This window comes from Capricornis sumatraensis, chromosome 2 (genome assembly GCF_032405125.1).
Source record: "Capricornis sumatraensis isolate serow.1 chromosome 2, serow.2, whole genome shotgun sequence".
In the NCBI taxonomy this organism is placed as follows: Eukaryota; Metazoa; Chordata; class Mammalia; order Artiodactyla; family Bovidae; genus Capricornis; species Capricornis sumatraensis.
This window is the reverse complement of record NC_091070.1, coordinates 170,813,140-170,827,370: the sequence shown is the minus strand read 5'-3', so window position 1 is coordinate 170,827,370 and position 14,231 is coordinate 170,813,140. Positions and strand designations below refer to the sequence as shown.

Genomic DNA, 14,231 nt, shown 5'->3' with positions numbered 1-14,231 from the left:
CACAATAAAGGACAGAAATCTTATGGACCTAACAGAAGCAGAAGATATAAACAGGCAGCAAGAATACACAGTTCAGTTCAGTTCAGTTCAGTTCAGTTGCTCAGTCATGTCTGACTCTTTGCGGCCCCATGAATTGCAGCACACCAGGCCTCCCTACCCATCACCATCTCCCAGAGTTCACTCAAATTCACGTCCATCGAGTCAGTGATGCCATCCAGCCATCTCATCCTCTGTCATCCCCTTCTCCTCCTGTCCCCAGTCCCTCCCAGCATCAGAGTCTTTTCCAATGAGTCAACTCTTTGCATGAGGTGGCCAAAGTACTGGAGTTTCAGCTTTAGCATCATTCCTTCCAAAGAAATCCCAGGGTTGATCTCCTTCAGAATGGACTGGTTGGATCTCCTTGCAGTCCAAGGGACTCTAAAGAGTCTTCTCCAACACCACAGTTCAAAAGCCTCAATTCTTCGGCGCTCAGCCTTCTTCACAGTCCAACTCTCACATCCATACATGACTACTGGAAAAACCATAGCCTTGACTAGACGGACCTTAGTCAGAAAAATAATGTCTCTGCTTTTGAATATGCTATCTAGGTTGGTCATAACTTTTCTTCCAAGGAGTAAGCGTCTTTTAATTTCATGGCTGCAGTCACCATCTGCAGTGACAAGGACTATGCATAAAAGATCTTCAACCCAGATAACCACGATGGTGTGATCACTCACCTAGAGCCAGACATCCTGGAGTCTGAAGTCCAGTGGACCTTAGGAAGCATCACTATGAACAAAGTTAGTGGAGGTGACAGAATTCCTTTTGAGCTGTTTCAAATCCTGGATGATGATGCTGTGAAAGTGCTGCACTCAATATGCCAGCAAATTTGGAAAACTCAGCAGTGGCCACAGGGCTGGAAAAGGTCTGTTTTCATTCCACTCCCAAAGACAATGCCAAAGAATGCTCAAACTACCGCACAATTGCACTCATCTCACATGCTAGCAAAGTAATGCTCAAAATTCTCCACGACAGGCTTCAACAGTGTGTGAACCGTGAATGTTCCAGATGTTCAAGCTGGATTTAGAAAAGGCAGAGGAACCAGAGATCAAATTGCCAACATCATCGAAAAAGCAAGAGAGTTCCAGAAAAACATCTACTTCTGCTTTATTGACTATGCCAAAGCCTTCGACTGTGTAGATCACAACAAACTGTGGAAAATTCTGAAAGAGATGGGAATACCAGACCACCTGACCTACCTCCTGAGAAATCTGTATGCAGATCAAGAAGCAACAGTTGGAACTGGACATGGAACAATATACTTTTCCAAATTGGGAAAGGAGTACATCAAGGTTGTATATTGTCACCCTGCTTATTTAACTTATATGCAGAGTACATCATAAGAAATGCTGGGCTGAATGAAGCGCAAGCTGCAATCAAGACTGCAGGAAGAAATATCAATAACCTCAGATATGCAGATGACAACACCCTTATGGCAGAAAGCAAAGAATTAAAGAACCTGTTGATGAAAGTGAAAGAGGAAAGTAAAAAAGTTGGCTTAAAACTCAACATTCAGAAAACTAAGATCATGGAATCTGGTCCCATCACTTCAAGGTAAATAGATGCATAAACATGGAAACAATGAAAGACTTTATTTTTTTGGTCTCCAAAATCTGCAGATGGTGACTGCAGCCATGAAATTAAAAGACGCTTGCTCTTTGAAAGAAAAGCTATGACCAACCTAGACATCATATTAAAAAGCAGAGACATTTCTTCACTAACAAAGGTCCACCTAGTCAAAGCCATGGTTTTTCTGGTAGTCATGTATGGATGTGAGAGTTAATGAAAGCTGAGTGCCAAAGAATTGATCCTTTTGAACTGTGGTGCTGGAGAAGACTCTTGAGAGTTTCTTGGACAGCTAGTAGATTCAACCAGTCCATCCTAAAGGAATCAGCCCTGAATATTCATTGGAAGGACTGATGCTGAAGCTGAAACTCCAATACTTTGGCCACCTGATGCGAAGAACTGACTCATTTGAAAAGACCCTGATGCTGGGAAAGATTGAAGGTGGGAGGAGAAGGGGACAACAGAGGATGAGATGGTTGAACGGCATCACTGACACTATGGACATGAATCTGACTAGGCTCCGGGAGCTGGTGATGAACAGGAAGCCTAACCTGCTGCAGTCCATGGGATCACAGAGTTGAACACAAGTGAGTGACTGAACTGACTGACTGAATAGACTTTATTCGTAAATATCAAAACCATTTTATTTGTTGACATTGTTCAGTCACTAAGTTGTTTCTGACTCTTTGAGACCTGATGGACTGCAGCATGCCAGGCTCCTCTATTCTTCACTATCTCCCAGAGTTTGCTCAGATTCATGTCCATTGAGACGACGATGTTTTCTAACCATTTTATCCTCTGCCATGCCCTTCTCCTTTTGCCTTCAATCTTTTCCAGCTTGAACATTTCAGAGAAAGAAGCTAGAGGAAACCAAGTGAAATCATATAAAGAATTGTACAAATGCTCATAAGAATTGAATAGGAGAGTAGATGCCATCAATCAGATTTTGGTACTGATTATTAAACCTCCATAGAAAGTGTTTAGGACCAAACATTTTATAGCTTGGATTTATACAGCAATTCCCAGTGAGTGCTACGTGTTCACACATGTGTGATTGTATGCGAACTCATTAGCCTTCCTGTGAGTTAAACAGAAATGTGTTAAATGACTTGCCCACAAATATGGAGAATGTATATTTGACTTGGAACAGAAAAGTAACTGCAGGTATGTCCTAAGTACACCTCAGCATTCCTACTACTTGCCCTAAACCATTCACAGTGCCACTTGTACCTCTTCTCTCACCTATAATTTCCAGATTCTTCCTCCCTTAGCCTTAACCTCGGCTCATAAATTCTTGTTTGACCAGAAAATAGAAAGAATCAGCAGAGAACTTCCAGGTGATCCAAAAACATCCACCAATTTACATCTCTCTCTGCCCTACAGCCATCTTTCTTCGTGTTACTTCATCTAAGGCTAATACCTTCTTTTGAGCCCCGGATCCCATCTTTTCTCATCTACTGAAGCACTAAATATCTCCCTCTGTATCATGCCTGATCAATGCTTTCCTCTCCTCAGGTATTAGTCCCATCTATCAGCTTTTAACCATATCATAATATCTCCAATCTTAAAAAATAATAAGCCCCTCTCGGGCCCCTGCATCCTCCCTCCTGGCTGCCACCCAATTCCATCCTTCAGAGCAAAACTCCTTAATAAGAGCTGTCTATAATCTCGGTCTCAGCTCTTCTCCAATTGTGTATTAAACCCACTCCAATCAAACGTGCACTCCTACCACTCCCTTATAGCAACTTGAGTCAAGATCACCAATAACCAACACATTACCAAACCATGCTGAGTCCAGAGTCTTCACTTTGCTTCACCTAGCCACACCTTGGACCCAGTTGATCATGCCTAATTCTTTAAACATTTTGCTCATTTCCAGGACATTGCTTTCTCTAGGTTCTCTGTCTAATCATTGGCCTTCCTTCCCTAGGCTTTTTTCCTGGTTTCTCTTTATCTTCCTTCCCTTTGAATGAAAGTGACAAGAGCTCATTACTCAGACATATTCTCTTTCTGCCTTCCATTCTTAAGCAGATTTATCCCATCTTATGACTTTAAATGCCATCCATATGTAAACCATTCTCAAATTTATATCTCCAGCCTTGACATCTCACCAGACACCAGATTAACTGATCCAACTGCTTATTCAACATTTCTACTTGACTCCAACTCAATGTATCGAAAACCAAAATGCCTTCCTTCCATTCCCAAACCTACATTTTCCAGTCTTTCCTGTGTTAACTGGGCATCTTTCGAGTTGTTCAGGCTACAAACTTTTCAGTCACTCCGACTCAGCTCTTTATCTCATGCCCTGCATCCAATCCATCAATAAATCCTATAAACCCTACCTTCAAAATTCATCTAGAACCTAATTTCTTATAACTCTTTCCACCATTCTCTTGCCTCTAGATTAAAGTAGTTTCCACCATTTCTCTACCCTCCCTAGTTTATTTTTTCCATAAGAGCTACTGTCAGATCATGACAGGCCATTGCTCAAAACCTACCTTAGAGGGTTCCCATCCCCCTCAGAATAAAAGTCAAAGTCTTTGCAGTGACCATAGGACTCTGCATGACTTGACCCCACTGTCTCTTTGACCTCATCTTCTATCACTGTCCCATTCCTCATTTGTGCTCTGACCACACAAGCTTACATATACTAAGTATAATCCTGACTCACACACTTTGTCTATGCTTTTCCTCTACCTGAAAACCGATTTAAAAAAGAGAACATTTTTTTCTGGTTTCTGCTTGAAAGACATCAGAGAGGCCTTTATTATTCATCCTACATAATAGAATACAGCCTTCTGACCCCTTTACCCCTTACCATTCCTTTTATCTCCCTTACCTTATCTTGTGTTTATCACGTTTATTACCATCTCATATATATTAAAAGAAGACAGAGCACCAAGAATTGCTGCCTTTGAAGAACTGTAGTGCTGGAGAAGACTCCTGAGAGCTCCTTGGACAGCAAGGAGATCAAACCAGTCAATCTTAAAGGAAATCAACCCTGAATATTCTTAAAATCAGTCCTTGAAAGGACTGATGCTGAAGCTGAAGTTCCACTATTTTGGTCACCTGATGCAAACAGCTGACTCATTGGAAAAGTCCCTGATTCAGGGAAAGATTGAGGGCAGAAGGAGAAGTGGGCATCAGAGGATGAGATGACTGGATGGCATCACCAGTGCAATGGACATGAACTTGGGTAAACTCCAGGAGATGGTGAGGGACAGAGAGGCCTGGCATGCTGTAGTCCATGGTGTCACAGAGAGTCAGACATGACTGGATGACTGAATAACATACATTAATTGGTTAGTGTACTATTGGTATATTGGCATTGATTTATTGGTATATTACTTGCACTTCCCCAATCAGAAGGTGCTCCATGGGTCAGATTCTTTGGTTGGTTTACTCCCATGTTCTATCTTGGCACAGAATCAATTAATTCTCCATGAGTATTTTCAGGAGAAAGTTAAACAAAGCCTGCAAGAAAATGTACTGAACTCAAATAGAATGTCCAATATGAAGACTGATAAATACTAGTCAGAACTGACCTGTTCACATGTATTTTTTTACGCCTGAGATTGAAACTAGTGGCATGAAAGTGATCATTGGGCTACACAATAATGCAGGCATAACTCTAATATACATAACCTATAATATCCAATTGTATAAGCTGGATGCTTGACACATGCTCTGGAGCTCAACCCAAAATCGATTACTACAAGGAATGAGGTGGGAAAAAACTTCCCTTTCCTTTTAGAAACAGAACTTAAGCATCACAAGGAAAGGAAGAGTTAGAAAAGAAATAGAATTTGAAACACCACCAGCTTTTATCCCCACTATATAATACAACTGAAAATCTACTTTTCATCTTATAATTTTAAATACAACTCACAGGATTGTGATAAACAACCTTAACCCTAGATATTTTAGGCTTGTCTACATTAGTATGATTCTTAACAAATTGCGCTGAGAAATACATCAGTAAAAGCATGCAAAGGAGAGTGCAGCAAAACTTGCCCTCTACCAAAGGACGTTGTTTCATACTTGTAACAAGGAGACGATCTCTCGACACACACAAACCCGAAGTAGCCTCGTTTGCCTCCAAGTCTGGAACCTTTTCGATGCTTGTATTCACAGCAGGAGCTTAACCTGTTCACTTGTATCCCATTCAGGAAAAAGGTGAGGCTGAAGGGGAAACCTTGGTGCCTTTTGGAAATAAACTGAAAGGTCTCTGGAATTTAAAAAGGAAATACATTAGTGAAAGCAAATGACCTTGAACTAATGTGTTCTAAATCACATTTTTTCTGGTAGATAAGTACAATTTTATTTTCTAGATCTTTTTTTTTTTACTAGAGGACAATTTTTAATCACAAAAACACATTCTATTACATATATATAGTATAACAAATACTCCAAGGTATTATAAAACTCTTTGTCTTATAATAAAATAATAAAACCTAAAATTATATGAACACTTAATATGGCCAGACATTACGCTTGATTCCTTTGGATGTATTATTTCTACACAACCATACGAAGTGTAGATACTACCATCATTAGTTTCTATAATGCAGAAATTTAAGTTTAGATGGATTCAGTAATTTAGCCAAGATCATACAGTAAGTGGGAGAGTCAGTGTTTGAATCCAAACATCTCTCTGGGCTCCACACCTCTATGTTGCTATGCTATCTACCAATAAAGCACATAATGAGAGGTGACTATGAGCTCAGTAATGCTTTTAATTCAGTAGTGTTTTTAAATAAAGCGGTGACTCAAAACATCCTGATACATATATGGATGAGGCAGAATCATTCTATCTTTAGTCCATTCTCAGTTCTGCCTGGATTTGAGATCCCTTCTTGATCCCCTACCCACCTAAAAGTCTCACCAATAAATTAAGAACCACTGCTTGTAATTAACAGGTTTTAGTCATTCCATGTCTCTATAATGCTCTTTGAAGAAGGTTCACCCTAGACATTCCAGAACCCAATTCTCCAGGCAAGAATACCAGAGTGGGATGTCATTTCCTCCTCCAGGGGATTTTCCCAACCCAGGGATCAAACCCACATCTCTTGTGTCTCCTCCATTGGCAGGTAGATTCTTTACCATTAGAACTACCCAGAAGCCCTCTAGCAGGGAAGAACATGCCATAAGTAAACTGCAGTTTCACTGTCAGTGGAGGATGACTTGATTTGGAAAAAAAAAAACAAAACTAAAAAACTTTGGTCAGTGGCATTATGAGTAATAATCTACAATCTCAGAAGCAAATTAACAGGGAAGGTCAGAGGTTCTTCTAACCATGAGATTGTAGTTCTAATTAGAGCAAGCAACAGGTCAGCAGACTAGCCGGAAATTTAACAGGGACACACAGGCAATAAGGTAGTCACAGACACATTCAATAAGCTTTCCACACATCCCCAGCTAACTGGAAACAGCCTGGATTGAAGTAGGCCCAACCTATTCACACATCCCTGTCCTACTGGGAGCTTACACCTGTGTACAAAGGAAATATGAGAGCCTGGTGGAAAATAAAAGTTGAAACAGACCTGAAAACTGTCTGAACTTTGAATGTACTCCTGAACCCACTATAGTGGGTTGAATATTGCCTTCCAAAAATTCACGAATACTCAGAAGTTCAGAATGTGACCTTATTCTGAGATAGAGTCTTTGTAGATATAATCAAGGAAGGCTCAAGATGAGATTATCCAGAATTTGTTTTCTCCTAAATCCAATGACTGATGCCCTTATAAGAAGAGGAGAGGACACACACATACACACACACACACACACACACACACACACACGACATGTGAGGATAGAAGCACAGGTTGAAGTGATGGAGCTCCATGCCATAAAACACCAGGGATTTTGCTAAGGATCACCAGATGTTGGAAGAGGCAAGGAAAGATTCTCCCCTTAAGCTTTTAGAGGGAGCATGGCCCTGCTAAGACCTTAATTTTAGACTTCTGGCTTCCAGAACCATGATAAATTTCTATTGTTTTAAGCCATCAAATTTAGGAACATTTTCTATGTCAGCTCCAGTGAACTAATAAACCTACAAAGAGATTCATTGGCAGAAGACAGAGGGTATCCTGGCTCAAAGTGTTTACTCTGACAAATCATTGGATGATCACTAAACTATGAAAATACAGAGACAAGCCTAAGGGATTAGCCTAAAAAATATAAACAAAATTAAAAATAATCAGAGCAGAGACATTAATGGCTATATACCAAGGAAAGAGGGCATGAACTTCAGATTTGTTCTAGATAAGCTACTAAACAACAACAAAACCAAGAATAAATTTCCAGAGGGAAAGTGGAATTCAGAATCCACAGCTGCTGTAATACATGATCTAAAATGTCGAGTTTTCAATAACAACAAAAAAACCTCAAAGATAAAAAGAAACTGGAAAGGGTGTGACCCATTCTCAGGAAGTGAAGGCCATCAAACCCACTCCTAGGACGTGGCTCGAGAGAAACAGCAACTGATGTTTACACAGAAATCTTGTCTTTGTATACTCATTACAGCATGATTTATAATAGTCCTAAACTGGGAAAAGTGCAAGTGAAGTGAAGTCACTCAGTCATGTCCAACTCTTTCTGACCCCATGGACTGTAGCCTGTCCATGGTATTTTCCAGGCAAGAACCCAGGGATCGAACCCAGGTCTCCTGCATTGCAGGCAGACTCTTTACTGTCTGGGCCATCAGGGAATCCCACCAGGGAAACAATACAAATGTCCACCAATTGGGTAAATGAATAAAATGTGGTAGATCCACAAAGTAGAATATATTCAGTGCTATGAGAAGAGAGCAACTACTGATAAATGCTACAATGGATGACTCTCAAAAATACTATACCTATGGCTGATTCATGTTGATGTATGGCAGAAACCAACACAATATTGTAAAGCAATTGTCCTCCAGCTTCCCAAGTGTCTCAATGGTAAAGAATCCACCAGCCAATCAAGGAGACACAGATTTGATCCCTGAGTCAGGAAGATCCCCTGGAGAAGGAAATGGCAACCCACTGTAGTATTCTTGCTGGGAAATCCCATGGACAGAGGAGCCTGATGGGCTACAGTCTATGGGGTTGCAAAGAGTCAGATACAACTTAGTAGCTAAACAACAACAAAAAATAAATTAATTAAATTTTAAAAAGTTATATACAATAAGTTTAAAAACCCCATATGCTAATTGAAAGAAGCAAGATACAAAATCCTACCTCTCGTATGATTTTGTTTACAAGATGTCCAGAGAAGGCAGACCTGTAGAACCTGAAAGCAAATCAGTGCTGCCCTGGGACTGCCTATGACAGTGAGGATTCATTGTCAAAGTGTGGGCACAAAGGAAAACAGTGATAATGACTGCACAGCCCTATAAAATTCCTAAATATCTGTGAATTGTCCACTTAACAGTGGATGAACTTTATGGAATGCAAGCTACAGCTATTTTTAAATTTTTTTTAAAAAATCAATATATAATAACAAGTAAAAGAAAAAAAACAAACAGTTAACATAAGTCAAGGTACGATAAGATACTTCAGTTTTAGGTACAGACTGAGAACCATGGCCAATCAAGAGAGAGGGATAAAATAGAATAGAAGTCAGCTGAGAAAACTTCACAACCTTAATCTGAATCTTTAAAAGATGGGTACGATTTGAATTTAAAATACAATTTTGCATTTAAAATTCTTTGTCCTGTTACAAAGAAAATAGCACAGGAAAAGATCAGATAACAGTGTGTGATGGGGATGGGAGGAGGCAGGGGGACCAGTGAAACAGCTCCCGTGTTTGTGAAGAAGTAGTGAGGGATGCACAAATAGTTACAACAGGATCAGGTTATGGAAATACAAGAAGATGGGCAGAAAGGGGATTATAAGAGAGCCAGAAAATAGTTGCTTTGTTCTTCATATCCACATGAACCCAGGAGGCCAACGTCTGCCTTATTTGAAAGGATGAATGGTAAATAAAACTGCTGTGAAGAACTGTACTCTTTACAAGTAGCAAAAATATTCTGTGACTTCACAGGTGTACATAATACACAATCAATGTATGGCCTGATGTCTAAAATCAAACTGCAAGACATCATGAATCACGATGATAATAGATGCACTTGCTATGTTCCTAAATAATTAATTGTATTGTTATGCTCATCCAAAAGCAAGACAAATTAACAAGTGCCACATTTTTAATGAGTTTACTGCTCCAAGCATAATGCTAAAGGCCCTTTTTCTTAAAGCAGAAATCTTCTAAAAACCTATTCACATTTCACTGAATCACACACAGTTTTGATTTGTAAAAGGGCAGATTCTTTTCAGTCCAGCTAAATTGCTAAGATTGCTGAACTACAAGTCAATTTGAAGCCACCCAATTTTTTCAGTTTTGAACAATTACTTTCTTAGCAATCAAGGGCAAGCTGAGGTAAAATTATTGTGTGGACAGGATTCAATTATTTAAGTCCCCATTCCATCCTATTATTTAAGATTGTCCAATGACATAACATAAAGTCAGTCCTAAGATCAATATGCATGCAAAATAACACTTAGCTGAGTAACACTCTCTAGTAACCTTTTGCAATCTTATCACACAGTGTATATCATCTCCCAGAAAATCCTTCAGCCATCTTGTTCTTTTTTCAATTGTATGTACATTTTCCAACAGTCAAAAAGCCATTATATATGAATTCTGTTGAATAAAGCGTGATCCAAGACCCGGGAAAAGTTTCACTATGTTAATTCCAATTTGAGGCTATAGCTAATTTTAGAAATTCTAAATTAATAGTTGAAAACGACACTTTCAAAAAATAAGTGCAATCATTTATCATTAGGGGTTTCATAGCCCTCATATTATGAAAATATTTGAAACCCTTTGCTACTGAGAATAGCTAACTGGGGCCAGATAGTATTTAATACTAAACAAGGGTCCTGCACCTAGTGGTGGAGAGGGGTGGAATCAGCCCTCAGCCCTGGTCAGAGCTGGGAGAGTGACCTCGGGGAGGTCTGTACCTCTGATGACTTTCATTTTTCTCATCTACACAATAAAAGGAATGAATTCTCAAATGCTATAACAAAATAAATTCTATTTCAGGCAAGTACATAAAATGGGAAAAATAATTTCTAGTATTATTTTTTTTTTATTTATTTATTTTTTTTTTATTAAATTTTAAAATCTTTAATTCTTACATGTGTTGAAATTTTTTATACTTTTATAAAGAAAAATGTTTTTCATTATAAAACAATATACATAGTTCATTATATAATTTGATATGTATATAATTATTTATAATATATAATATTTTACTCTAAGTTAAAACCAACATTCAAATGTTTATCCTTTCTTATGGAAAGTTTTCAATATTTTATCCCTAAATACGTATAGTTCTTTTTAAGTGTTAGAACTTTTTTAAGTTAATAGTCACTGTTTTTGATTGATGAGGGAAATCAGAAAAGTCAAAAGTAACAACACCATGCTTGCTCCCAACTCCTCCCTTCAATCTCTAAGTCTATATCTAGATTACCCAAATAGAAATATTTATTTTAATCAGTAAAAACTCTATCACTTTCTAAAGAGTTTCTTAAGCAAGGAAATAACAAATACAATCCTATAACAACACTTCCTTTTAAATGTCGTTCCACAGAACTAAATATTGACCAAAAAACACTTTGGTACAATATGTAAAATCCTATGCAGCCATGAAATTAAAAGACACTTACTCCTTGGAAGGAAGGTTATGACCATGGCAAAACTAATACAATATTGTAAAGTAATTAACTTCCAATTAAAATAAATAAATTTATATTAAAAAATAAATAAAAATTAGAGTTATCATATGATCATCAAAAAAAAAAAGCAGAGACAATACTTTGCTGACTAAGGTCTGTCTAGTCAAGGCTGTGGTTTTTCCACTGGTAATGTATGGATGTGAGAGTTGGACTGTGAAGAAAGCTGAGCACCGAAGAACTGATGCTTTTGAACTGTGGTGTTGGAGAAGACTCTTGAGAGTCCCTTGGACTGCAAGGAGATCCAACCAGTCCATTCTGAAGGAGATCAGTCCTGGGTGTTCATTGGAAGAACTGATGCTGAAGCTGAAACTCCAGTACTTTGGCCACCTCATGTGAAGAGTTGACTCATTGGAAAAGACTCTGATGCTGGGAGGGATTGGGGGCAGGAGGAGAAGGGGACGACAGAGGATGAGATGGCTGGATGGCATCACTGACTCGATGGACGTGAGTCTGAGTGAACTCCGGGAGTTGATGATGGACAGGGAAGCCTGGTGTGCTGCAGTTCATTGGGTCACAAGGAGTTGGACTTGGCTGAGCGACTGAACTGAACTGATATTGGATATAAAAATTATCTTATGCTAACAAACATGGATTTATAATCAAAGGGAAGTGAAAATGTAATAAAAGCATTTAGCCAAATTTTGTACCGCATTATTTAGGTGTGGTCCACCCTGAATGTTACTGGATTTGTGATTTTATCTCAGCATACTTCTAAAGAACAAATTGACAATCTAATATTTTTCTCTTAGAATAATGTATGATATAATTCACGATGGCAAGCCAAATGATCATATATCTATATCTCAAGATTAATCTGTTACTGGGTTAAATCACTCCAAATTCTTTCTTCCACAATCTGCAAGAGTAATTGCTGCTTCAGTTTCAATCATGGAGCAGTAAATCTGGATTTACTTTTAGGCAGCTGGTTTATAAGTCCCTGGATATGCATAATTTCATAGAGTGATTGAAGTCATTTTGATATTATATCAACAATAGCTTATCTATAGCATCAACTGCAAGCAATTAAAAAATTCACATTTTATGTGTACCTTTTTCAAGTAGCTTGCCTGTGTAGACACACAGGTTTTCTCCACCACAGTGCTGTTGATAAACTTTTATTTCATCCCGGAAATCTGGGTGATCATAAGCCAGGTGCACATTTTTCCCCAAATAAATCATTGTAATAGCTGCATTACTGTGCAGTGGTGCTTTATGAGTCCTTCTTGAATCCTAGAATAAACAAAAGGGGTGACTTATTAACTAATCTCCTTCTAATCAGAATGTGATGACATTGTAATACAAAGAATACAAAAGGCTATTTTTATGAACCTAACAAAAAACCCTTTATAATATGTCAACATATACACTGCACAAAAACTCAAATCCATTACAAAATAAATACCCTTAACAATTATAACATAGATACATCTTGGCTTTGTGTTTTTAAAGTAAATTCTGGGGATCTAGACAAAGTTTGTCACCTTTTAGCTCATGTACGTGTCTTTTTTTCATGTAACAAAAACATCAGTGACATGAAGAGGAAAACTACTCTTGGTTCTTTTATCTGGTTCCCAAATAAAAATTTAAATCAAATTAATTAAATAAATATTGGTGACATAATTTTCTTCTAATCCAAATTGACGTTCACTGTGACTTAGCAATTGTTTTTGTAATTGAGTGTTATATCTTTATGCTTGTGCACTGACAAGACATCCTTCCCTGAGTTTATTCTATGTGAGAGGGAGAGGCATACATTTGATTCTTCCTGCAGTCACCCTGAGGATCAGGAAGAATATATGTCAGATATTTGGGATTACCCAGTTTAATAGGAGGCATTCAGTTCAATGAAAAACAAACACTATCAATATTAGCCTTAAATAGCAAACAATATACCCAACCAAAAAATATCACCTCATAAGCCTATCTGATATTCTATGGCACTGACCAATTTAAATTATGTAGAAAATAAACAACAAACTCAAATGTGAGATTAAATATCCAAAGGCTTGCCTCCTGGTTCATGTTCTGAAGTATTTTTTCATAGTAGTGAATAAGCACACTGTTTGCCTAACCTCTAAGAGGAAGACAGGGAAAGGGAAGTAGGAAAAGGAAGAGTAAGAAGAGGCAGCGAAACAGAATGGCTCCTTGAAAGACTTCAAGAGGTCCCAGTAAGAATATTGTAGGCTGCTAGAACTATACAGATACAAGGCATTACTTTTAATCTACTTCACTTTTCTAAAAGTCAATTTTTAGCTAAATGAAAACTGTGAAGAGACCAGCTTTCAGTGAATCCAAGGCAATGATCTGAGTTTGATTTCACTGACTTACAGATGCCTTGGAAACATGCATTTTACTGAGAATGACAAAGCTCAAAAAAAAAAAAAAAAAAATGAAGGAACTACTAAAATACTTCTATCTCTAAATACATTTCCTTCTACCTTGGAGGATTCTTTCTTTTCTTTTTTATTCACTTTTATTTCTTTGAAGAAAAAACCAGAGGAGGTAAATTTGATGAAATTCTGCAAATGACACTCTGAGATTTAAAATTTGAGCACACTGTCTTGCCTGTGGACAGAGCTCCCAAATAGAAAGATAATCCAGAGAACTATTTCAGGGACTTCAGGAGCCATGACAGCAAATCAGCAAACTGGATAATTCTCTGCAGACTAGAAACTTCACTCTGCATCACAGTTGAAAGCATAGGTATGATGGTAGGCCCAGCTCCTGGTTGCAAAGTCATCCCGTTTCCTCTTGCCTGAGCGACTATGGAGCTGTGACACGCACGTGTGCAGCCCAACCCACAATCACCAGCCTAAGGCAAATCCAGCTCCAAGCTCCCACTAG

The 14,231-nt window shown here is 38.3% G+C and overlaps 1 protein-coding gene across 1 annotated transcript in view; it reads right to left on the bottom strand.

The window, feature by feature from the left end:
• ERICH3 (glutamate rich 3) overlaps positions 1-14,231 on the bottom strand; it is a 93,220-nt gene that overhangs the window by 41,306 nt on the left and 37,683 nt on the right. Inside the window, 2 exon segments of the mRNA XM_068961185.1 lie at positions 5,650-5,836; positions 12,437-12,617. Of these exon segments, the coding sequence (XP_068817286.1) occupies positions 5,650-5,836; positions 12,437-12,617 (368 nt within the window).